The sequence below is a fragment of the Esox lucius genome, chromosome 8 (assembly GCF_011004845.1).
Source record: "Esox lucius isolate fEsoLuc1 chromosome 8, fEsoLuc1.pri, whole genome shotgun sequence".
Taxonomy (NCBI): Eukaryota; Metazoa; Chordata; class Actinopteri; order Esociformes; family Esocidae; genus Esox; species Esox lucius.
In genome coordinates this window covers 10,663,814-10,690,840 of record NC_047576.1, presented here as the reverse complement: position 1 = coordinate 10,690,840, position 27,027 = coordinate 10,663,814, and the positions used below count along the sequence as shown (strand labels likewise).

Here is a 27,027-nt window from a genome sequence, read left to right as displayed (position 1 = left end):
AGAAATATAGATGACTGCACATGTGCAGAATATTTGGGATCTTAAGCCCTGAAATGTCAGATCTGTAGCCAATCCATTGCCAGAATCAAAAATAATAATTAGTTTCATTTGCCCATGAACTCAGAGCACACATGCCACCACCCAACACTGGCACAACATTGTACACAATACATTATGCATGAGGAGGATGTAGTATGTTTTTGTTTTAAATGTGCTATATAAATAAAGCTGACGTTGACACAGTATGGAGAGAGTTTACACACCGGCCAACAATTCAGCAGATTTGTATAGAATGCCTACATTCTGAGTGTGCACATCCACATTGTTTACACATCAGCCAGGCATCAACATTCTATTCCGATGTCTCAGCCAAGTCTTGTCAATGTGCAAACACTCTCCAACTATATATTCCCTACACATTTTGATATGTTGACTCACCGTGAATTAGTCACAGTTTTCAGGACAGCAGATGGAGTGGTTTCATTTCTGTTAGCCATTTTAGAAGACACAGGCGCAGTTGGATACATGGAAGAGGTAAAGTGGGTACTATTTCTATGCATATTTTCGAACTCAAAAAATTGAATTGTTATTTTAGTCCGAATGTAAGCTTCAAAAACTGGTATTTTGGATTATTTTCATTTGCTAACTCCTAAGAACCAAACAGGAATTGAGGTATCTGTCTTGCAATGCATGTGGGACAGTCAGCTAATTATCCTCCAAACTAACAGTCCCACCATTGAATAATTCACTGAGTGCTGAGCCTGGGGAATCCAATACACTCTGTAAACCAACTTCTCAAGTTTGGCTTGTTGAAATCATACGCACACTCACACACGCCCAGCTGAACACACATACACACACTCCTTTTCCCCAATGCATGCATTTATAGACACCAAAACGTGCATGCATGCACAAGTATACACGCACCCCAATGAGTGTACAACCTTCATTGAAATATACATATCCCTGGGGCTATATTATGGCCGTTCCTCTTGCTCTAGTCTGCTGCAGGGAAAAAACATTTTGGAGACATTCATAAGCCTTCCCTTAGGAGTTTTCTCCCAGCCCTCTGCCTCCGCAGCAGTAACCTAACGCAGCAGGACAAATGACAGAAACTGGATCCCCCATGTGATGGTCCTGACGAGAAGATATCAAAGAGGTTGTCTGTGGCAAACCTCAACCAATCCATTAAATCTATGGGAGAAGTCAAAATTGAGCATTGCCTTATTAATGTCTGAACGTGGAAATCGCGTCACAAGCACTATCTTTCCATTTCCGCTGGAAGCCGGAAAGGTCCGCGTGTTGGGGACGGTGCAGAGGGTGTAGCAGCAGCACCATTTTTGACAGGAGGACATGACAGTCCTGCGAGGGCACTCTCCGTGCTCTCACATCTCCGCAGCCCACATTTCTTCAAGATCGCATTTTGAATCCCGCCACCACAGAAAAGTATCTGTAACATTTTCTGTAATATTTCATCTATACGTCAAATATCAATGACAAATCACCTTAATATTAGGTGCTTATTTCATGTGGTTATGTCGTAATCATACTCTGGGTCTTAAAGCACTCATGTATTGGATGATTGATATGACCTCAGATCATTTATTGTGAACATTGATCATTTCATAAGCAACGCATATCTAGTAGCAAAGAGACATGGATCATCATGGACGTGAATCTGTTTAAGTTGTAGTAGGGGTGATTGGGGTTGGTTGTCTGCTTGTGTTTTGTCCTTATTTAACACATGCCTTGAAGGTGTCTTAGAGTAGTGCAGTGGCGAGCAGAGTGGGTTGGTGGATGTTGGATCAAGTTGCTTTGTCTCATCGTGCTCTGGTGTAGGTTGGGCGCCAGCAAGCTAAATCCTGGCGGTTGGCAGGGGAATGAGATCTCCTCCAGCACAACTGGTGAATACCTGTTTGTTAAGAGAGCAGTGAGATAAGAAACAAAATGATTCGGTTAGAATTGTTGAGATTAGACATGGCTATAATTCCAAATTGGACATCACAAAATTGGAAGGCAAAAAACATTGTGTAGATAAACGTGTATGAAAATGTTATGGGATAAATGTAAACAAAAACAAGACGTTTAATGTTTCAGTTTGTAAGTGTATTTTATTTACACAAATTTACACAAATACATGAGACACATACAGAGTCAACAAATATTTGTCAAAAAGTATTGTAATATACATCTCTGGAAAAAAGACCACTGCACCTTTTTCTTTCCTTTCCAAAAAAGTTGAAAAGGAAGGTTTTGAATGAGGAACAGAAGGGTCAAAATTAACTTTACTTTCAAGGATAGTTGGTTTCTGTATTAGTATTATGTTAAGTGTTCATGTAAATTATGATTAATAGTTTTGACTGTGGCTGAATTTGGTGAAGTCATACTAAGGAATAATGATAGGTGAATACATAAAACATTCCAGTTCAGGTGATCGGTCCTATCATGTCAAGATCACTACAAAGGTCCTCACAAAATCCTCAGGTAAACTTAATATTTTGCGTAAACAGAAAGCTGGGTTCAATAACCTCTTTCCCCTTATTTTAGCAGATTTACTGTTAATTTGCTTATTCTATGCAAAAAAAAATATTACAGAAATGTTGGTAAATAAATGTAATTTTTTATAGAATTACTATTTTTCTGAGAATACAAACAAACACAGATTTCTGTGTGGATTTGGAGCACATCTGACTGACTAGTTTTTTATATCATCGAGCATTATTACCTAAAGCTACAGCTGTTCAGTCGTTAATGGGCATAACTCCATGCTTAGGCGCAAGCATGTGTCAATGGGTTTTAACTGAGACCTGAGTTCCAAAACTAGAAAAAATTATTATGCTTATACCTGCAGCCAGCCCTGCTCCGTTGTGGTCACTAAATGTCCCATGGTACTTATAGTAAGAGTATGAGGGTCAATCCTGGTCCCTAGGCAACATTTTCCATTTGACCCTCACATTATCATGGCCACCTAATTACCCCCAGCTTCCAAATACATCATTATCTCCCTCCTTCCTCCCTAACAAAAGTGCTATAAGTACAAAACATATGTAATCACTTATGTATCCAAGTCAGTATGGCTAGCAACAGCTGAATTATTGAAATGTACGTAAACAAAATGTCCTAGCAAATTGCTATAGGTTAGTACAAAACTACTCTGATCCTGGGAACGCGGGGTACATCTAGTATTCCACGCTACATGGTAGTTAATTGCATTCACCTGATGCCCCTGGTTTAACTCAGTCCCTGAACAGAGCACACAAAAAAACAGCAGTTCTCTTGGTTCCAATGGCTGGAGTCAAGACCCATGGTTTAGATTTATTGAGAAAAAGTTGGTTGTCAGAGTCATTTTGAAGAAATGAGTAGACACCCTTTGGGAAATTATCAAAAAATATGACCCCAGAGGGTAGTTTGAGATGGAATGTGGGTCTTCGGGCAGTACATAGCCCAGTTGTTAAGAGCATTGAGACACTTAAGAGTTTCTTCATGGTGATATCCCCATAAGTCTTTGAAAGAATCCTTCATATAATTATTACTCAAATAAACATTAGAACAGTGGTATCTGTGGTAATCTGTCCCAGTCCATTTTTCCTTTGCAACCCCCTAATCAGGGACTTAGCCTTCTGTTCTACCTCATCATTAATTGCACCCACCTGGTGTCCCAGGTCTAAATAAGACTCTGATTAGTGGGTTCCAATGAACATTTTTGTGGAACTGGCTTCGAGGGCCAGATTTGAATACCACTGGTTGAGAAGAACCTTTTGGTGTTGATTTTAGAGGGGGTTCATTTATCAAATGGTTCTTTGAGGATCATAAAGAGTTCTTAATAATACCCTTTTCTCCTTTGATTTTCAATGTGAGATCTTCCAAGAACCATTTCTTTGTGCAGTCATTGTGGTGTGTATTTGGCATATAATGACATAAGGTAATTTACAAAGAGCTGCCTTCCCACAAAAAAGTTTGACATTAGAGCAGAGAAAAAGACAACAAGCAAGAAAAGTCACCAAAGTGTTTTTGGATATTTTGATGGATGACTATTTCAAACAGGCCTAAATGAGGCGGATCTCCATTTTTTAATGCAAAAACCAGATTTGAGATGTTCCTAATAAGGGTGCATCAATTAAATGTCTTTACCTTCTGCTTCACAACTTCTTGTTGGGTTTAAATGGTAGTATTCTGAAAAAAAATTGTTATAGTAAGTTTTTTATTTTTCATTTTCCCCCTCGAAGATTTCAGTTTGTTTTTCAATTGAATTGTTCTCATTATAGGCCACATTAAAAGTGAAAAAAGTACTGACATGATTTATCTTTGTCTCATTCTTTTACATTACAAAAACCTGGTATTTTAAAAGTGGTGTGTAGACTTTTTCTATCCACTGTAAGGCAGGTGTACAAATTATTACTGCTGGTGTCCATTGGTCATTGGTGTCCAATAGCAATGGTCAAAACCCATGTCAACCTGTCCAGTGATCCACAGTTACAAAGTGGGCAGATGGAAATCAATGCGCTGGTTGCTGGTTGAGCCTCAAAATAATTGGCTGAGTTGGTGTGAATTTGAAAACATTTGCATTCTAGAAATAATTAGATTTTTTTGGTCACACGTGGGGCAACCTTTTTGACATGATAATAGTTGCCACCCAGATATGTTTTGCCAGACTGTGTTCATAGACTGTAATTAAATGGGATAGTGTGCTTTAAACCCATTAATAAATGTCTGACATTAAAGTCAACATTGTGAATTAAAGTCAACATTTCCCAGAATATGTCTAGTTTCAATGGAGAAGTGTTTTCTTGAATCTCGTGTTTTTAGTCTACTTCTGTGTTTTCAACCACAGTAGCTCAAATGGTGGTTATATCAACAGTTTTCTTTCTCTTAAACACATCTCATGTTTTCGCCATCTCTACTAGCTGCTGGATCCAATTAGGTTGCGGCTGTTTCTATGAGCCCAAATGCAAGATTTTTTAAACAAAGATTTTCCAGTTACTTGAACTGAATATGATCAATTGTGGCAATGAATAAATACATTGTGGTTAAGTGGACTGTCACCCTTGCACTTTTCTTTAAATATTTCATATTTTTCTAAAAATATATTTTTAAAAATTAAAAAGCGACTTTGTTCTCCAACTATATTACTGTTAACATTACAGAACCAATTTTATTTTTGTATATCTAATTTAAAATGTTTTATGTGGAACATAAAGACAAATGGCATGCACAAAATGACACATACCCAGGAGCAAGTACTTGATTGCACAGCAATCAAGAAACAAAAAATGCTTTTTGTAAACATCAATGAGCTTGCTGCACCTTTCCACGGAAAATGTGTCTCACTTGCTGGCGCAATGTTCAACCCGTTTCTATGTACATGTCTATAACCCTGGTTTCTTGAAGTACAGAACAAGGTTAGTCACTTTTCGAGGCTCAAGTCAACATGAAAGTCCTGACTCTGCCCTTTCCACATTTCTTCAGGTCCACTACTCATTGTGACTTGATGGAGTGGTGCTTTTGTTGTGATATGTTACTTACCTTAAGGAACATTACAATGCGCAAATTAAAGGCTTAATATCACAAATGGGCAAAGATGTAATATTTTACAAACGCTACTAAAACGTGTAATATCTTATGAACAATAATGTATTACAACAACGTATGACGTGTTATCAGTTAGAATTAAGGTTAGCGTTAAGGTAAGGTTGGTGTTAAGGTAAGGTTAATGTTAAGGTAAGGTTAATGTTAAGGTAAGGTTGGTGTTAAGGAAAGGTTAGGGTTAAGGTAAGGTTAGTGTTAACTTATTCTGTAGCCTGGAATGGGCTGCAGTGTCCTGACTTTATTGGGGACCAGGAAACATTGGCTTGATTCGTGGATTCTGGCAACTTAAATGGCCTGTCTGGAGAGAGATTATCTTTTTCCCTGATTATATTTATTTTGTTGTGGTTGAAGAAGTAGGTGAAAAGGTGTCTATAAATTTTGCTGCAGCTACAGTATATGGCAAATAGCTACCAACAGCCTACTGCAATTACCACGGATACAACTGAACATACTATAATACAATTACAACATCTTCAATAAAAAAACTGCATTTCAAACAGAGACACTGACAATTATGTCCTCACTATATCTTCTGTCAGTGCACTTAGCCAAATCTTGAAAACATTCAAGTGGAGGATGAGTTGAAAACCGATGAGACTGTGACAGAGGGTAGTCATCCCCACCCAACAGCCAATCAGTGTCCATCTACAGACATGGCTGGCATTCTTGCAGCGCAGTGACCCAGTTCACACCACACCTTGCTGGTTCAGATGAACACACATCCATCAATCCTTTAACTGTGCCAGCTCAGCTAGAGTACCATCTGGGCATGTTGGCTTCGCTTTGCACACACGGAAAAAGTGAAGGCATTGGGCAATGATGTATACGCATAGCTTCCTCCTGCCCATCCAGCTGCAAGTGTTTATTTTAATAAAGATTGAACGGAAGGAGGCGCTTACCTGGTGGCTTGGTTGATCATCTGCTGTGATTTGGATCATTAAACGCTTCAACACAGGTTTTTCCCATCAGCTGTAGCATGTGAGGATACATGAACAATAATCATACCTGTAGACTTGATATCTTTTTATTTGTTTACTTGAAAATGTTTGTTCATCTTTCCCAGCCCGGTGTCCTCTAACAAGCGTACTACCTAGAATGCTATACAATAGGAGGTTCATTGTAAGTTCACCAACATCAACACTCTATGTGAAGTATAGTTAGGACTAAAAGTTGCCTCTAAGAACAGCCTTTCACAAAATACATTTTAGCTTCGCGAGGCACTCCGAGATCTAGCGCGGTGGTGGTGACGGCAGCCCAAGTTTGAGCCCAGGCTGGGACACACCAGCTGGAGACAAGAGTCCCACAAGGACACAGCATATTGGGCCCAGCCCCATTCCAGTTGTGGGGGGGGTAGAAGGATTCCTTGTAAAAGCCTGCTCTAGCGCCTCCTTATGGTGGGTTGGGCACATGCAAACGGGGACGAGCATTCTCCTCCATACTTGTTGGTCCAGCTGACTTGGTGGGTAAGAGAGCAGTGTTATACTGAGCAGCACGACATGACGGGGCATGTGTCGAAGGAATATGTCTGGATCGACAATAATTTCAGAAATTTTCAGATCATTTTCAGTTTCTCTTTCGGACGTAACCGATCCTAGGATCCATACAGTTGCCTTAGGTACGCATTGGTTAAAAAAGCAGTTGTCGTGAAGCAGCTTTATGGGTGTGGACACAACAGGCAGGAAGCTACATGAATAACATGCCATTCCTTACACATCCACTTTACAGTTCATGCCCTCAATGCAAACAAAATTATTAATGAAGAGTAGGGATTTTAGCATACAAAGTAATCACTACTGCGTTTGATTCTTCAAGACCACTCCCACCACATTTTGTTAACGTGTAAATTAATCCATTGGGGAAAAAAAAGGAAAACATGCTCATATTTTTCCTAAACAAGCAGAAATCTGGTAAAACAAAATTAATGCTAACCAAAGGCTGCCCCTGGGTATTTCCCAACATGTATTCAATTTGGAGTGGAGCCATCCACAAAACCTTCACATTAATTGTTCTTAATTCCACTTAAATACTAACCATATTTCCCTCCTTAAAAATGTGCAGATCCAGAGAGGGATTGTTTTTATGCAAATCCAATGTATGTTGTTGATCAGCACAATCTTCTCAAACTACCATTTTCTAAACTAAATCAAACAAGCTTTGTGAATGAAAAATAGTGTGTGACCATGACAACAGAGGTTTCGGGTTGTTGTTGGTCTTAATTGGGCAATAACATAAAAGAACAGATCAGTCTTGAAGTAATCTACTTAATCTACTGTATATTCCTGGGCCTGTGTGGGCCTATTGGTTATTTGTTTTGAGTCTTTAGGCTGGTGTAAAAGGAAGGAGGTAAACATTTGTATGTCTTTGCCAGGTCTTGCTAAGTGTAAAGTACATACTGTATATGTTTATGCACGTTCAACTACCCACCCTTGAAGACATTGTCAAGGTATTTCCATAAAGCCTACTAGACTTTTTAGAACAACCGATATTGTAAACCTGATTAAATCAAATCTACAAATGATTCAACATGTTGAGGAAAAGATGGATGAAACGAAGAACTAGACACACAGGATAGAAAGGATTACATTATGTCTGTCTATCTCACAAAAAACTAATAAGGTCTGTGTAAATACTCACACAAAAACATTAGCATTTTTAACATTGTGGGGACCAGAACAACTATCCCGTTTTCCCTATTCCCTAACTCTAACCTCAATAATCTAACCTTTATGCCTTATTTCAGTTATTTTATTGGTCGGCAGCAGTCCTTGCATAAAAATCATGTGAGGACTTCTAGTTCTCACACGTATTGTAAAACCATCATCACACAAACACATCTACACGGAGGGCACTAGAAACCCAGGAATCCATGTTCTCAATCCTCCAGCCGTAATCCTAACCATAATCTCAATAACCTAACTGATATGTTTAAAACTTAGCCATGAGCACATAACCCTAGCCCGTAATGCCTACACATAAAGGTAACCCCAATTCTAACGCTATGCTTGCACATGTGTGTACTTGAATGTATTCATGTTGGGCTGTGAATGCCAGAAAGGAGGCATAGAGGTATAAAAGAGTGAGGAAGCCACTCACCCCCCTTCATTTCACTTAGCTCCCCCCTCTGTCCATTCAGTGCTTCCATCCCTCCCTATCTAAGCAGTGTAACGCTGGGCTCTCTGACAGGAGCAAGCTCGAGCCAAGCAAGAGATTCTACTACACTGCAGAGAAGACTTCAAACTTTTGCCCAAGGAATATTACTTCAGTCTGCTTGTTCCTCTATTTCTATGGATGACAGGTAGCAGCTGCCACACTTCAGTCTTTGTTTTTGTTTCATTCGACTGGAAACATATTGGAGTGTTACTGGAAATCTATACAAACATTAGGGCTTCAGGAGTGAATGCATGTTCATCCTCTTTTTCCTCACTTCATGTGAGGAAAAGAACTGAAGGAATCTGTGGCGTCAAGCTGTATTGGATCGAGCTTGTTCGGAGAGTGTTTTATTCTAAACACGGGGAAATGGACTGACTCACTGAACTCCTCTGGATGTTGGAGTTTGAAAAGCACTCTCATGAGATTTTAGTCCTGCATAAATAACATTCCTTTGACTCATCAAGACACACATTTCCAGACTATTTGTTTGTTTTCCATATTTGCTTTTTCTTTTGAACACTTTTGTTTCTAGGAGCTGTGGACTGATTGTTTATTGCCATAAGAGGTGGTGGATTTCTTGAGCTGGCTCTTCCTTTCTCTCTCTCTCTCCTCTCTCCCTCTCTCTCTCTTTGAGAGTCTGGCAGGTCTCCTTCAGCAGAATACCTGACATTGTGGCTGTGTGTAAAGGAGGTAGAATCCCCAAGATTGAACCTATCCACACTCCAGAAATTTGTGTTTGAAACCTTTAAGAAGACAAGCTCTTAATTTGACCCCACAACCAGGATTTTCTAAGACCAGGAGCGCCAGGAGTTAGGATGGAGATTCTGGGCTTCTCCCTCCACCAGCAGAGCCTCTGGAGCTGTGGCGACGGTCTTCAGCAGATGCACAGATGCAGCAACAGAAGCTCGCTGGTCCTCAGGGCTGATTCAGACCAGTGACTTGGACTGCTTGATTACGGAGCGGAATTTAGAGTTGCTACTGTTCTCTACGCTTGCCTTGCGGAGGACGGAGGAGCAACTGCCATACTGATCCCATGCAGTTCTCACCTGGAGGTCAGGCAAAGAGTTAGACACGCAGACAAGTCTGGATAAGCCGGCAAACGGTAAGGACACCTGGTATCCTCTTTTGTCAGCGTAAGCTGGGGGCTTATGTGGGAGGAAGGTAATCACTGTTAAGGGCTTAATTTAATCATGAGTGGACCAACAGACCTGTTATGTGCTGAGTGTACAGTACATGTCCAAATCAATGTCCCAGGGGCTATGCTATAAGTGCTACACTTTTAAATGTTTTTTGTTGTTGTCACGCTTAGCAGTTCTGTTCCTCTCATACTAATGTTATAGGGTAAATACCCCAAACCACTCTAGTGTTTTTGCCTCAGAGAGCAATTTAAAAGAAATGCACTTTGACACACTAATTAAGCTAACATTTGAAAAGTAATTACTTGGAACTCAAATCACTGAATTAGTAGCTGCTTAGGGAATGAGGAATGCCATTCTAAACCTGCTGTCTCTGATCTGGTCAACTGCAATAACCTGGAAAATCATCTGACAAGCCGCTAACTTTCAGGGAAAACATTATTTACCACTACTTCCATGTGTGGGGTTAGAAAGAGCTGAACATATTATGACTGACACATTTGCTTAAAGCTGAGTGTATTAAAAGATATTACAACTCATGTGACATAATGTGGGGGACATATTGAGGGTTTTAAATTTTTAGCTCACGTCTTGGTAGAAGCACTTAAATCTAGTTAAGTTGAAGTAACCCAATAACAAGTCAAAGGAAATCGCTGCCACAATCTGTTGCAACACTGCTGAGAGAAAAGGTGGAGAGGAACCTACCATGTCCATATAGGAAGTGTGCTAACATAGCTGAAATTCCCAGATGTGAAACAGACAGGGAATAGATCAAGGACATGTGTACCAGTTTACATTAAATATAACGCTGACATTAGCCTACACTGTATTTACAGTTGCCATATTGTTGGGGTTGGTTTGTTTTGATTGCTTTAGTGGGATGATTAAATATTGAGCTCACTAGAAAGTTGCTGTTGTTTTAGCTGACTGGAATACATATTTATGGGTCACCAAAAAATATACAAATATTATATTTAATCTAAGAATATTATTTCAGATAGTTGTTGTTTCAGAAGTTGATGAGGATTTACAAATATGTATGTAAGAACTCGCACAGGAACTCTGCTAACCTAGCCTCAAGGGGAAGCTGATTCCACCTTTGGGGCTCCAGGACAGAGGAACAGCTTTGACTGGGGTGAGCGGGAGCTGACCTCGTGTGGTAGGCCAAGAGACCTGAGGTGGCAGAACAAAGAGTTTGGCCAGGGATGTAGAGTTCGATAGCCTGATGGTAGGGAGGGGCAGTTTACCTTGCTGCTCTGCAGGCGAGCACCGTGGCCTTGTAGATGTTGTGAGCTTCAACTGGAAGCCAGGGGAGGAGTGCAGAGGAACGGGATGACATAGGGGGACTTAGGTAGGTTGAACATCAGACTGGCTGCAACATTCTGGATGAGATGCACAAGCAGGGAGGCCTTACCAACAGTTAGTGGCAGTTCAGACAGGAAAACACCACGTATGAGTTTAACCTTGTCTTGGAGAACGTACGTACAGCCCTGTACGTGCAAGCCTTGGCATTATGTTCTGCACCTTTAGGGTAACTCACTGCCATCCCATAATCGTGTATACAACACTTCCACAATAACATAATCTGTGATGGTTTTTATGCATTTCCAATGGCAATGAGCAGAATTGGGCAGGTGAAGGCAGGGGTGGTGGGTCGGTGAGTACCCGTATGCTAGTACAAGCACAACCACCGACTGATTGTGTACCCTGATGGTTATATAGACAGGTTACCGATCTGACATGTGATAGGAGCAATCCTGCATCAGCTGATGTGTTGCTGACCAATTACCACTCAGGCTTCCTAGCTGAACTGGCCACGCTAATTTATCCAGACTTGAGATGACATGTACCTGGATTAATTCCTGTCACCACCTCCTATGTGAGGTAGGAACATATCAGCTAGTTTGAGAGACAACACTAATCTGTGTTACAGATATCTTTCAGTGATATTTCATTCCTTCCAACGAACACACACCTACTACCTCAATGCTGGTGTGAAATGAAAAGGAAGTACATAGTTACCTTGAAGGTACCATGAAAAGAGGAAAGAAAAACACCACTTGTGAGATTGCGTGGGAAAACGATAACCCTGTTTGATGTCTTTCGGCATTTTGTGGTGTTGTGACACAACAGGTTTTAGTCTCTAGACAAATCAGATCCCTGTCCTAGAATGGGAACTATAGTAAGTGCTAAGGATTTAACAAGTGAGCCAATGATATACATGTCCATGGCACATCATGGGGCTAACAACCTCCTCAGAGGGTCCTGGCCACATTCCATGTGTGAGTTAACAATGCTGAGGATACACAGTATATCTGTGGGATCTCTTGGTGTCTGAGCAGAAGTCACTATCATCAACCAAAACTATTCAGTGTCAATATTTCCAGCCTAATCTAAGGTAACCCTAGAAGACAGCATTGGCTTCTGGGAGGAGGGAAGAAAACTGATATTTCCAAATGACCTGCTCAACGCATAAAGGATGCTGTGGCCCTCCAATGAATCCCCTTTCAAAAATATTATAGCGGTCACACTCCTCTGTAATGTCGACAATGTACCTCCACCACTCTTTCTGCCGGAACAACCAATACGTCGTAATGACCAAAATCAGTGACTAACGTCAACGTGAGAAGGTGGGGACTTGGAACTTGGTGTGTGTTGGTGTTATTTCATAACGGTTTCCATCCCAAATTTGGGTTGGGAGTGCGCTGAGTGTCCTCTTAGTTCTGGGGGTGAGGGGTCGTGGTGGTGGACAGTTTACCCACCATCCCCACACCTTCAGGACTTCACTCCATGCAGCCTGGCCATGTCAATGTAAAAGCCCACATGACAGAGATAAACTGGAAGGCATTAGCGGTGCTAATCCAGCCCTGATCTTGGGAGCCGTGCTCCTCTTTATAGTCCTTCTCAACTGCTCCCCTGCCGTTAGGCCTTAAACACAAGTGACGGTTGGAAAACATAGACCATTAGGAATTCAGGTCAAGTTCCTCTGCTTGTGAAGGGAAATGTAGATGTATCACTTTTCTTTGCTCCTGCTACGGTTCTGTTGGTGTAGTGTGTCGCGTTTGAGGGTTTCAGCATTGAATTTCAGCGCCCTTCTGAGGAGGGTTGGAGGTGGTGCACTTGAATACCTTTGATATACACTCACCTAAAGGATTATTAGGAACACCATACTAATACTGTGTTTGACCCCCTTTCGCCTTCAGAACTGCCTTAATTCTACGGGGCATTGATTCAACAAGGTGCTGAAAGCATTCTTTAGAAATGTTGGCCCATATTGATAGGATAGCATCTTGCAGTTGATGGAGATTTGTGGGATGCACATCCAGGGCACAAAGCTCCCGTTCCACCACATCCCAAAGATGCTCTATTGGGTTGAGATTTGGTGACTGAGGGGGCCATTTCAGTACAGTGAACTCATTGTCATGTTCAAGAAACCAATTTGAAATGATTCAAGCTTTGTGACATGGTGCATTATCCTGCTGGAAGCAGTGGCATTTAAACGATGCCCAATTGGCACTAAGGGGCCTAAAGTGTGCCAAGAAAACATCCCCCACAACATTACACCACCACCACCAGCCTGCACAGTGGTAACAAGGCATGATGGATCCATGTTCTCATTCTGTTCACGCCAAATTCTGACTCTACCATCTGAATGTCTCAACAGAAATCGAGACGCATTAGACCAGGCAACATCCTTCCAGTCTTCAACTGTCCAATTTTGGTGAGCTTGTGCAAATTGTAGCCTCTTTTTCCTATTTGTAGTGGAGATGAGTGGTACCCGGTGGGGTCTTCTGCTGTTGTAGCCCATCCGCCTCAAGGTTGTGCGTGTTGTGGCTTCACAAATGCTTTGCTGCATACCTCGGTTGTAACGAGTGGTTATTTCAGTCAAAGTTGCTCTTCTATCAGCTTGAATCAGTCGGACCATTCTCCTCTGACCTCTAGCCTCAACAAGGCATTTTCACCCACAGGACTGCCGCATACTGGATCTTTCTCCCTTTTCACACCATTCTTTGTAAACCCTAGAAATGGTTGTGAGTGAAAATCCCAGTAACTGAGCAGATTGTGAAAAACTCAGACCGGCCCGTCTGGCACCAACAACCATGCCACGCTCAAAATTGCTTAAATCACCTTTCTTTCCCATTCTGACATTCAGTTTGGAGTTCAGGAGATTGTCTTGACCAGGACCACACCCCTAAATGCATTGAAGCAACTGCCATGTGATTGGTTGATTAGATAATTGCATTAATGAGAAATTGAACAGGTGTTCCTAATAATCCTTTAGGTGAGTGTAGATCAGTGTTCTACAGTAAATGTGTGCAGTCATTGACCTTGCTGCAGCATTTGAACTTGGTGTCAGGTGAAGAACGGCACCCGGGGTCACCTTATACACGTGTCTCCACCTCTAAACAATTAGAACTTAAGGACCAAAACTGGTGGACCTCACTGTGCACATCCACTAAAATGAAGATACATGACGAGATCAAGGCATGTGTTTTTTCTTTTAATGTCTTATGCTTTCGTCAAACCTTGAATTCAAATTATTTCCAAATATAAATGTGGATTTTTTTTTTTGTTGAGATGCCTGCTTTTCATTTTTCATTATTAAAATACATACTTTAACTCACTGTTTTCACAGTGAGTTGGTGATGTATGGTAGCACATACAAAATAATCCCATCAGTGATTTACTTCCCCATTTTACATGACTTTATTAGGTATTGAAAGAACACATTTTTGGTTTACAGCACATATATTACACCAATGAACACAATATGAGGCAGACAGATGGGCTGAATTAGTCTCTCTATTGTTTTTAAGGCCTGAGAACGTCTGTAGAGGAAGAGTGTCCTTGAAACTCCCTTGTGGATCCTTCCCAAACGTAAAAGACCTCTTTGAATATAGAAATAAAAACTATTTTGTTTACTCTTAACTTATTTGGAAATATTCTATAAATACCCATAATGAGAAATCTTCATTTCCTTTGGGTTGGGAATAGAAATATATTGCCCTGGACATAAAGTTCCAGTTTATCCTCCAAAACATCCTGTAAATTGAACTGTGTTGTTGTGAAGGGAGAGGGTGTAGTGTATACATAAGTCATTTTTGAATATAATCCTAGTGGTATTCCTGTCTCACAAATTATATACAAATAGCTGTTATGAGAAAATGTTTCATACTTTATGAATCAAGCAGTTAACAAGGACTTAAAAATGCAGGATAAGAAACTGAACTTAAATAAGAGTGGCTATTTGTCCTTCATTCACAGAAGTACCATATAGACACCCACTCACAAGTCTGAACACACACCGCACGCAAACACCCACAAACACACACACACACACACAGAGGAAGTTGATATGAAAGTTGCGGGTATACATTTTTTACATGGTCAAAGACATTTCCAATATTTTGGCCTTCCACTTGTCTGGGATGATTGTGCGGCTAATCCCCACTGAAGAGTGAATGAGGGATTAAAACAGTCTTGTGGAGTCAGGAGAAAGAGCGACAGAACAGAAAAGACACAAAAGAAGTCCCCCACTGGATCAGATTGGGCCTTCAATTAACACTCTGAAAGCCAAGATGTCACTGTTCAACCTTCATACATCCCAATTTGCATGTCGGGGTTAGGGGGGTGGTGGTGAGAACTTATTATTCACAAAGAAGGCTTATATTCAGGTTAGTACACCATCAGCTCTCTGGCCACTGGCATTGAACAGAACAGCCTAGACCACTGCACATACGCTGCACATTTTTTTTTCATATGATTAGATAATATTTAGACCCTTTCTCCCTTTGAGGCTTAACGATAATTAGCAATTTTGAGGTATAACCTTAAAGGTTCAGTTATACCACAGCCAATGTCTAGCTACTTTTCCACACCATTTCCTGCATCTCAGAGATGTACAGAGAGGCAAAGCTTTGAGGAACATTGTAAGTAATAACAAATTAATATCATCCAATGATCAAGCACTTATTAGGTGTTAAAGGTTAAAACATGTTTCTGCTTGAAATTTGCTTGCCTGAAATGGATACGTTACTGAAGCTAACATGTAGTATTTAATACTAATGTGAAGTTCAGTTCAGATATAGAGAGTATATAGCTTTCATACAGACATTTCCAAGTAGTTGTTATTCAGTCTTACCTTATGCAGGCACATAATGAGGTTCTTGTCTGCACAAAATGAAAATAAACCTACTGGGTGGCCAGCCAATTTCATCAGGGGTTTACGGGTTAACCTGTTTACTTATACTTGTGCATATCTTAAGCAATCCCTTTAATGATGCTCTCCTGAGCTTTAGTATAATTTCAGTCAGTGGTTTTGTTCCAAATACCTTACATGCTGTGCAAAAAAAATGGGATGCAGGGATGATTACGATTTTCTCTTGTAAATGTGATTTCTTTATGATGAAAGCCACACTGCGTTCTTTAACTCATGGTAATGTTGGGAATGAAGTTTCAGTGTAACACTTCAGGGAGTATAGTAAGCAGTAGTACACCCTAGTATGTCGCCCACACTGAGAATGGTAGTGTGATTACAGTCAAGCATTGCACCACGCGGACTCCTGCTGTACTATGTAGTGAGAAGTACACTCTTCTTAAACTACAGCTCCGGGAAAAAATGAAGAGACCACTGCACCTTTATCTTTCCTTTCCAAACAAGTTGAAAAGGAACGTTTTGAGTGAGGAACAGGAGGGTTGAAATTAAGAGACCACTGCAAATTGAACGCTTCTGTTCCTCACTCAACTTTTTTGGAAAGGAAAGAAAAAGGTGCAGTGGTCTCCTCATTTTTTCCCGGAGCTGTGTTGTTGTCTGGAACTGTATCGAAGGCCATCTGTTTTAAGTACTCACTTCCCAATAAGCTACTTTAACTGTAAGCAACTGAGCAAAACATGCTTTCAGCAGACTGTTCACGTATCCACTAAGTTTAAAGGGCATAGCAGTTGGTCATAGTTTTGGTATTAATTTCAATAGTGGACAGTGTGTGGTTTCACCTCTGCAATTATCATGAATACTAACGCATCTGTAGATCTTTCAGTGGCAGCAGTAAGCAACATTGTCGCATGTCAAGTGTCAGTATTGTTGCCAAAAACAGTTCTGCCAATTTGTTCTGCACAGTTGTTCGAGGAAGGACATAAAGAAAAGCCCTATGTCACTCTAGCACTTAATTGTCAAACCGTGGCTTAGTTTAAAAAAATTAAATTAAATTTTTGCTTTTATAGGGTCATCAACTACGTATGCCCATTTCTGTTCACTCTCATCCTTGAAGCATTTACAGAAGCTCTCCACCCCACGGTTGTAATCCTTCTAATCCTTTGTGCCCTGCCACAGAAAATTATTTGAACAACAAGAGCATTCTTTCAAATGAAAATATTTTCTAACTCTATCAGCATTAAATCTCATGGCACAAGCTGTTATTGTTTATAAGTCCCCAAAATCTGATGTTGAAAACTTTTGTCTGGTGCATCAGAGCTCCAGTTTCATTCGTGCCATTCCAGGTGACATTGAGACGATCTGTGTTTGCTCTGTGGGTTTTCACTACTGGTGTCCCCCAGGGCTTGGTTCTTGGCTCCCTCCTATTCTGTCCATATAGACATATTTTTGTCCTTCCCCTCCTCTAAGACATATATCCGCTTGGATGTTGGCCCATTGCATCAAGATCAACCTTGACAAGACGTAGCCACTCTTCCTCTGGCAGAAGGCCCGTCCACTCCAAAAACTCAATCCTGCATGTTTATTCTCTACAAACCTGGATTCCAGACGTTTCTCACATTCTTCCTTGCAGATTCTTTCAAGCTGTGCCAGATCTGATTGGGAGTGTTGGGGAACGGCAATCTGCAGATCTCTCTACAGATGTTCAAAACCGAAACCACTCCTGCATTGTCTTGGCTGTATGTCTGAGGTCCTATGCGCTCTGGATAAGGTTTTCTTTAAGGATCTCTCTGCATTTTACTCCGTTCATCATTCCCTCAATACTGGCCATTCTCAAAGTCCCTGCCAATGAAAAGAATCCCCATAGCATGATGCTCCCACCACCATTCTTCACCATACAGATACAATTAGCCCGGTGATGAGCAGTAACTACTATTTGCAAGACATAGTGATTGGCATTCAGGCCTAATAGTTTGATTTTGGTCTCATGCTCTCAGGTTTTCTCATGTTCTTTTATCTCATACTAGTGTGTAATATTTGTCCAAATAATTACCTATCCCTGCATATCAAAATACGACAGTAACTTTAGACCAACAACATCAAATTCATCTTTAGATGCACTTTAATCTCAATGGGCAAACAAGCCCTTATTTGATGTTACAATTAATATCACGGCGGGCAGTAGTAGTCTGCTATTAAATGGTCCCTCACTTTTAGTCAGTCGGTGGACCTACCTCAGGTTCACACCTGCCCGCAGCATCGAGAACGAGACGTGGTGCGGTAGGCAAGCAAGCCTGGCTCAACGTGGCATTGGCAGTTTTTGATAGCGGTTGCAGTTGTTTTTATCCTGCTGCCACCTGTTAATGTCCCATTCTGGAAGCTATCCGTAGATTGATCCAAATGATTGTCTGGCACACACTCCATTTCCTCCAATCTTCTTCTGAAAAGCCTGGCAACTGACATTTCGTTTGCCATTGCTAGAACTACTAAATTATCCTAGCTGGTGAGTCAATTTGAGTAAGCTAGCGTGGTAGAGCTTGCTTGCTTATGCTACAAAGTTTTGCCACATGACGTTGTTAGGTTCTTGAGGTAATCCACTGTATGAAAAGAAATGCAACCAATAGTCGGAAGCCAACTTGATTATCGCAAACTCTTTCTTTGTTACATTATAATTAAACTGAACAGAGGACTCAGGAGAGAGGGCCAGAAAAAGCCCTGACAAAGGCCCCACAGATGCCAAAGCATTCACTCCGGTCTGGCAAAGTACTTTTACAGAACCAGTCTGGATATGTCCTCAGCCACTGTTAGTTTACTGTTTCCAGATCTGGAGAAACATCTTGCCCCCCACCATCTTGCCTCCCAAACTCGTACAAACAAAAACACATTTTAAACAAGGGAGACATCTGAATCAACTGATACTATAAATTGGTCAAATGTAGGAATAAACATGGAAAACAAAAATGTGTTTGATGGGAAAACTCTTAAACACACAGATACATGAGCCAGGAATCTTACATTTAGGAAATGGGGATATCGACATGTATTTTCTTAATAATCTGCTATTTACAAACCATAATCCTAACCCAACACCAAAAACATAACCATAATCCTAAACTCCATACCTAACGCATAATTCCTAATTCTAACTGTAACCAAGATTAGGAATAAGTAGACTATGTTTTAATGTGAATGTGATTATATTGGTTTGGCAGTCAGTATATTGTGAACAGCAGGAGTATTTTCAAATGCTTTCTGTACTTGTGCGCATTTCTTTTGGGCAAATGTTCTTTGGCTAGGTTGAAGGCTTTATAATTTCTAACAGACAAATCATAGTATGGAAACGCAAAAGCTGAAGCATGCAACGCATCACCAAACACATACAAGACACAGAACAGATATTGCAGAACGTAATTTATGGACAGAGATTTGAGATATCCCCCAACAACGTGAGTCTAAATAAAACTGTATCAATGCAACACTCCTTGGCAGATGAATAATTAAATAAACAATATATTTGCTGCATAGTTCAGTTTAAACCATTACAATGCAGCTGATCCCTTGAGCAAAGCAAGTGAGAAGAGTGTGGAAAATCAATATCGTTCACATTTTTCAAGGAACTATTGCATACTTTGTTGTGGAGACTATGGTTTAAGGATTACAGATTTAGACATTTTGTGTGCCGCTAAAATGCTGCGTGAGGAGTTCATTCTGTAAAATGATACGAGGTATGCTTATGAGAGACCCACAGTAAATTCAAAGCTGCCTATTCAAACACAGAAATACCTGACAAGTATCGGTCCTGCCAGGGGAAACTAGACTTGGAATTAGATAAATATTCTGGTGGAATGAAAGACCACTGATGGCTGCCATGCTTACAGGTTTATTATCTGGGGCTTGACAGAATGACAGAGGAGGATCCCATCTCACTACAGGCTCCTTTTTTGTGGGCGTTTACACAAGATGTAATCTGACAGCTAGTCCCTGTACACTTTTGATATACTGAAACATAAAAACAAGACCTAAAGGCATCCAGGGACCTCATATATGGATTGCATATGTCAATTTGTGTTAACATGCAGTATCTGGGAGGAACCACCCTTAGCACACCTGACTATCCAGAACAGATGTGTTCCAGTAGATACAGAATTGTTTGTTGACATCGGAAACATTCTGAGAGTAAGGTCTGTTGAAATAAATCACTTTGTCCACTATGGTCCAGTGTATTCGGTCCAGTGTACTGTCCAGTGTAGGGTCCAGTGGTAGTACAGAACACTGCGGGGTCCACGGGAATGTGTCCAATCGCATGAAGACCTGTGATTGGATGTTCAGTGTTGCATTGAAAGTACACCCCTTACCTTTTTCCTTCTGTGTTCCTTGTTTTTCAGTGTCAATGCTCCAACTCATTCTAAGATGAAGTTATGGAAGTGTGCCGCCATCGCTTTGACACTCTTTGGTGCAGCACTGTCCCTCTTCCTCACTAGAAACATGGTTCCCACATCTCTGCGTCACCTCCCCTCCTGGGACACGTCACCGTTGCGGACGCCCTCGTCCTCCAACTCCTCCTCTTCGGCGCTGATCGGACATCCTCGCAAAGTACGGTCAACAGAAGGCATCCGCGACATTTTGACAGAATGTAAGCAAAACAATAACTGTCGCCGACGATCATTATTAGGATTTTCTATCACAGTGTAGCTCAGTGGTCACTGACAAAAACGTTGTGATGGAGAACAGTAAAGGGGATGCACTCATTTTACAACAGTGATTTCTAATTGTTTTAGCCCGCCTTTGACATCAACAATGTTTCTTTACAAATAAAATCACATAACTTCAAAGACTGAGCATGGTGGAATCGCAGCCAACAGCAGCATTCAGCCAGGCAGGGTAATCAAAACTTATGTGATGTCCAGGGAGATGATAACTCCATTAAGGCCTCGAATGTCATCTAATCCTCCCAGGAGCATTTGCACGATGAAAGTGATAGACTGATGTGGTTATTGAGGCTACGCAGCATTTATGAAAAAAAATTATGAAATGAAATTAAAGATTCAGAGATGTAAAATGTCATTGATGGCCTTGGGGTATGTTCATTAGTATGGGGATAAGGAGTTTCAGCAAGAGACTCCCAGTAAGTGGGTCAATCCAGGCGAGAGATTCAACGTCCCTTGCCATGTGGTTGAAGAGCCACCTTGGTGGTGTAATGACGACAACTGTGTTTGGGTGTGGGCTCTTTGATGTTCTCTCTGATCTGCAGAGAACATTATATTTTCAAACGAACTCCTGGTTTACTGCCAAACCCAGCGTGAATTTGGGTGTAACTAAATTACGATACATTTTCAGGGATATATCGAAGACTCGAGATGGTACATTACGGTGGCTCTAAGGACCAATATAGTGAAGATTTGTCAGATCAAGCAGAACTATATTTAATTATCTAATAAAATCTATATCAGAAAACTTCATGCCCACACTGCATCAGAAACCAAAATATAATAATTTTTTCCTCCATCCGTCATTTAATTGTGCACTCATAGCCTCAAAAAAATTTTTTGAAAGAAAAATCTCTCTTTTTGTAATCTGGTTTTACTGCTAGGTACAGTCACTTGTAGGAGATTCTTGGCCCCTGTGGCTAGCAGTAAAACATACTCATACAGTATATTTACAAATTCTATAGTCTCATGTTCTGGTAGGACTGTTTTAGAAATATAATAAACCCCCTGGAATGAGTTTCTGGAATGGATAAGGTATCCAAATGCATTGGTCATGTTTCAGTGCAATGCACCTTAAATGCCATCACGGCAACTCTTAGGAACAGTCAGTGAGGTTCCCATGAGATCCCTTGAAAGGTCTTGGCCCAACGTTACATATTGTTATGATGGTTAAGGATATTTACTTAAGTTTTATTTGTACAGACAAATTAACTAAGACTAATGATGCTGGCCTTTGAACTGTGCGCAGATTACAAGCTGGATGGTCCCTCTCCTCTTTAGCCCGGAGGACGCAGCGTCCATGATTCCCAAAAATAATTTAGAATTTTGATTTGTCAGACCGCAGGACAGTTTTCAACTTCGCCTCAGTTCATCTTAAACAAGCTCGGGCCAGAGAAGGTGGTATGGTTTCTTCTTTGCATCGTAGAGTTTTAAATTGTATTTGTAGTGGTGAACCCCTCCCCATCTTTACTTCTGAAAGACTCATCCCCTCTGGGATGCTCTTTGTATATCCAATCATGTAACTGACCTGCTGCCAATTAACCTAATTCATTGTAAGATCCACCCAGGTTTTTTTTTTGCATTACACAACTTTGCAATTTTTTTTAAATGTGTTGCTGGCATCAAATTCAAAGTGGGCATATATTTTTTTCAAGAAAAAATAACACTTCTTAGTTTCACCATTTCATATGTTGTCTTTGTTAAATTTTCTATTGAATATAAGGTTTAAATGATTTGCTCATCATTGCATTCTGTGTTTCTTTACATTTTACACCATGTCCCAACTTTTCTGGGAACGAGGTTGTATATCATAACATCAATCAATGTCTGGCCCTTTTAGATGTCATTGACTCCCAGCTAACTGAACTATGTTGTGTGATGGTCGCAATGTAAAATGACAAAATACCATATCATGTTTTTAATATGTTTTTAAAACGTACATTTTATAAGTCCTTAAGACTTCATGCTGGTTTAAAGGTAACATTCTAGGGGGAACTTTGTGTAGTCATCCATAAGTTCCAATGAGGACCTTTACATCATAGGACATTTCCTCAGGAATGTAATTTTTGCTAATTTTTGTCCTTAGGATATTGCATGATGATTTATGACGGTCCCAGGGAAGATTCTCTGAGGGACCATTGTCTTGTTCCCCGCACGATCCCAGGATGTCAAATGTAAAACTGAATGGCCCAATTATTATGGTGACTGATGTGTCTTGCCATGGAGATCTGGCATTTACCAAATTCAACGTATTGCCCAGATTTGAAATATTAAACGTGATGCAAATAATGGTTTGCATCACCATAATGTTTTTTCTGTCATTTAGGATTTTGTGTGTAAAATATCTTAAAATACTGCTACTCTGGCATAGATTGGTAAATCTGCATTGAAATGTAGCTTAAATACACATAAGCCAATGTTTTGCTGATTACTACCAAAAACACATTGTGGGCATGATCAGTCACACCATTGCTTACAAATTAGTCAGAGCTATTCCTATTTCAATAAAATATGGTAGACATATTGCTAAGACTGTTAGGGTTCAATTAATATTGACTACACAGTGGAGCTACAACAGACATATTTATGTCTCTTGATCTGTGATGATCAGATTGAAGACATTTGGCACACATGCTCAGGGAAATTAGTTTCACTAACCCATGTGATTTGATGTGCCCTGGGGATGATGAATCATGTTTGGGGTGACAACATTACTATTGCCCTGTTTGTTCAATGTGATTATGTTGAGCATGTTTACCAGAATTTGTTAAGTAGCTTGACCTCATTTAAACAAAAACAGACAAACTGCCATGATATGAAAGGGGATATTCTAATTCTATTGACTTAGCAGAAAATAGTTTACTACCTCTGTGAAGTACATGTGCACAATGGACAAATTTAACACTAGAAATGGCTCATGTCAACATAATGTACGCGTGCATGAAAGAGAGACATTGTTAACTATGAAAACTCAAATTGAATAAAATATTTTAAAGCACCTGTCATGGATAATAGTAGTGCCTGAGAGCAAATTGATGTTTCACCAAGCCAATGATCCATACAAACCATGCAAACCAATGATCATTGCAATGCAAACCAAATTGACAAATATTATTCAGCAGTTTGAAATGTATATACACAAACTAAATCAATGGCTGTCTAATACTACTGTAGCTTTACATGCTCCCGTACATTTCAAGTTATACTACAGGGGATGTAGCTTTAAGACATGGTTTTTAAAGACAAAATGTTGTATTACAGGCCATGCTATGGTTATAAAGTTAACTTCTTGAGTCTCACACTATCTTTTCTTTTCTCTGCAGTCATGCACATGTTCCAGAGCTTCACAGAAGGAGACCTGAAGGAGGTGATCGGGATTTTGGCAGAAAAAAAAGCACGTCAGGAGGCCAGGCAGAGCAAAAGGACTAAACGGGCTAAGAAAGCCTCAAAACCTTGTTCCCTTAGACGGGTGGAAGTGACAATCAGTGAGCTGGGTCTGGGTTACGAAAGTGATGAGACGCTGCTCTTCAAGTACTGCAGTGGGAGTTGTATAGCTAGCCGCCGAAGCTATGACTTGATACTAAAGAAATGGACAAGGAAAGGGATCTCTAAGAGGGAGAGGGGGCCCTGTTGCCGGCCCACTAATTATGATAAAATTTCCTTCCTTGACAATAGTAACAAATACAAGTCACTCCAAGAGTTCTCGGCTCTGGGATGTCATTGTGTATAACACCCCAGGAGCAGCCATCTGACTTCCCAGATCCTGAACATGAGAAACGCAACGACTACTGCTATGATAACAAAAACAGGAGTACTCAAGAATTGATCCATATGGTACAATGCCAGGGAATACAGACTTTTGAAACTATCTTCTACAACTATTAATCTTGTGTTTGATTTCAAAAGTCAAAAGCAAATTATGTTTTGCTTTCTTTGCCTTTCATGGGACATGTGTCAGTCAGTTGTGATGTAATATATTGTATAATACATCAAAGGGCAATCTTGTTTGTTGATTGTGGACTACGGCTCCACCACTTATTCAAAAGATCAACTGAGGTATAGCGATTGCATGCACCATTTTGAGTCAGGATCTGATACCAATCTTTAAGAGGCCTGTTTGTATTCAGAAGTAAGTGTGTAGAAGTGTGTACAAGCAAAACATTAGAACCACATAGTGAATGCCAAGGATGACAGTACACAAAAAGATGACACGAGTATGATCAACTTCTTTAACAACTTCTCGATCTGCACCACTGTTACAGCATGATGTTTCACTATGGCAAGACTTGGAACAGCAAACACAGTAGAAGAGGAAAAACAATAGACTTGGAGTAACATGTTTAGCAGGCTTTGCGCATTGTATGATGTGTGCATTTATTCAAATCAAAGGACATTTATTAAATAATTCAATCTCTAGCCTTCATTAGTAACCAAGAAAATCTACCTCATTTATGTTGAACAATATTGGACAACACCCAATTTAAAAGAGCACTTACATGTTCTTCTGCTGCTTCCTCTCAATTTGTCACTAGAACCGGACAGAAAGGAGATATTTCTGTAATACTGTAGACAATAGTAAACACATAAATGACCTCTGTTGGCTTAAGAAGATGCAGGGTAAAAAATAACTACAGCCACATGCTTGTTGAATGCTTGTTAAATGCAGACTGTATGGGTGATTTAGGTTTAATGACAGCAGCTTGTTAATCAACTGGAATGGCTGTAGCTTTATAAGCCTGTTCCCGGAAAGAACAATCCAACAGAAAATCTAAACCAAAAAAAAAGCTTTTACAGCAAGAGTACTGTGAGCTCATCAAATTTATTTGTGATGAAAATCCAATAACGCAGTCTTGTTTGATAATCTAGGAGGGGTGATACTGAGCGATGCATTAAATGTCTGACTTCTGCATTGTAAATGTGCGAGAGGGATTGTGCTTCAGTCTTAACCTGAGTTAGCCTCTGCAAATCCATACCATTTGTTCAAATCCTATAATAGACTACCCTAATCCACTTACCTTCTTTATAACTGACTTGGGCGAAAGCACAGAGTGCAAACGAGAATTGCAAGCCATCATGCAGCACTTACATCTATTTTTAGTCACTAGATGATCAGAAAACACTGGAGATGTATACCTTTGGATTTAACCATACCTAAGATGTGATTCATTAAACAGTGTTATGGTCTGGAAACAAAATGGAAAGTTCTGGTCACATATACACCATAACACTTAAATTATAATAACGGACCTTGAGAAAGTTCAAGAGCAAGACAAAAAAAGGACACTAGTTCACATGGGGCTGCATTAAAATAGTAACTTCATCCGAATTAGACATTAGAGTATCTACAAGTGAAAGGTAGAGTAAGGTTTAAGGTGAATGGTCTGAAACCTGTGGTGATACCTATAAGGTTAAGACCAATAAAATAATTAGAGCAGAAAGGTAATTTAAGGCCCATGCTGGTGTTAAGCCAAGAAAACAGTACTCCCAGTTCTGGAACATACTACTCTCAAGTCCAAAATGTGCTAAATAAAAGTATTCCACAATTAGTACAAAGACTGTAATAATCCAGGTTAGCTGTAGATGCTGCTAGATTGAGGCTAATTATGCCTAGAGCTTTTCCAACTTCAGGTGGCATGATGCTAACATAGTGAGAAATTTTTTTAGGCCAAATTAACTGGCTTGAGACTTTGCATTGCATGTAGACAAAGGAGCACAACTCTTGCATGTTACAAATGCTCCTTGTTTTTGATGACATCTCAATCCAATAATTAAGTATATTTGAAGGACCGATAATATCACCAATTAATGTTTTGCCTATTCCAGTGGATTATGATTTCAAAGAGCAAGCGGACAACAAATTGCTGTCTCAATGTTGATGGTAAATGTAACTTTCATTATGTATTTTCTTGCTATATATGTTCATAACCCCTATATTTGCCATTATGATGTACTAAGACTATTCAGCGTTTTAATATATCTATGGGGTAGAATTCCCTCAGGTTTCCTTTATTTTTCCTCTTTTGGCCTCCCTTGAAATGTATTTTCAAAATGGGAGGAAACAGTTTGGGTTATGACAAACAACCACCTTCAGCTCTGGCACTGTTGGACTACACTGACCAACTGCAGTAAAGTTGATGCAATGCATCTGTATAATAACAAAATGTATATTTATTGGAGAGTAAGTTATGGTATTTATTTAGATAGCATCGTCAAAAAAGAGGAACATGTTTATTTATTGAAATATTGGTGCCAAAGTGGACTTCACATGTATAACATTCTACATATTCCAACTGTTAAA

At 40.1% G+C, this 27,027-nt stretch overlaps 1 protein-coding gene across 2 annotated transcripts; it reads left to right on the top strand.

The window, feature by feature from the left end:
* The first annotated feature begins 455 nt into the window (after positions 1-455).
* On the top strand, positions 456-27,027 carry nrtn (neurturin). Of its 2 annotated transcripts, none has more exons than XM_020048902.2 (3): positions 456-534; positions 20,409-20,656; positions 24,053-27,027. In XM_020048902.2, exons 2-3 carry the CDS (start codon positions 20,434-20,436, stop codon positions 24,457-24,459), a joined length of 630 nt encoding a protein of 209 aa, XP_019904461.1. In that variant the 5' UTR covers positions 456-534; positions 20,409-20,433; the 3' UTR covers positions 24,460-27,027. The 2 variants fall into 2 exon arrangements, 1 of the variants encoding a protein (XP_019904461.1); XR_002197054.2 differs by lacking the exon at positions 456-534 and adding an exon at positions 8,707-9,838.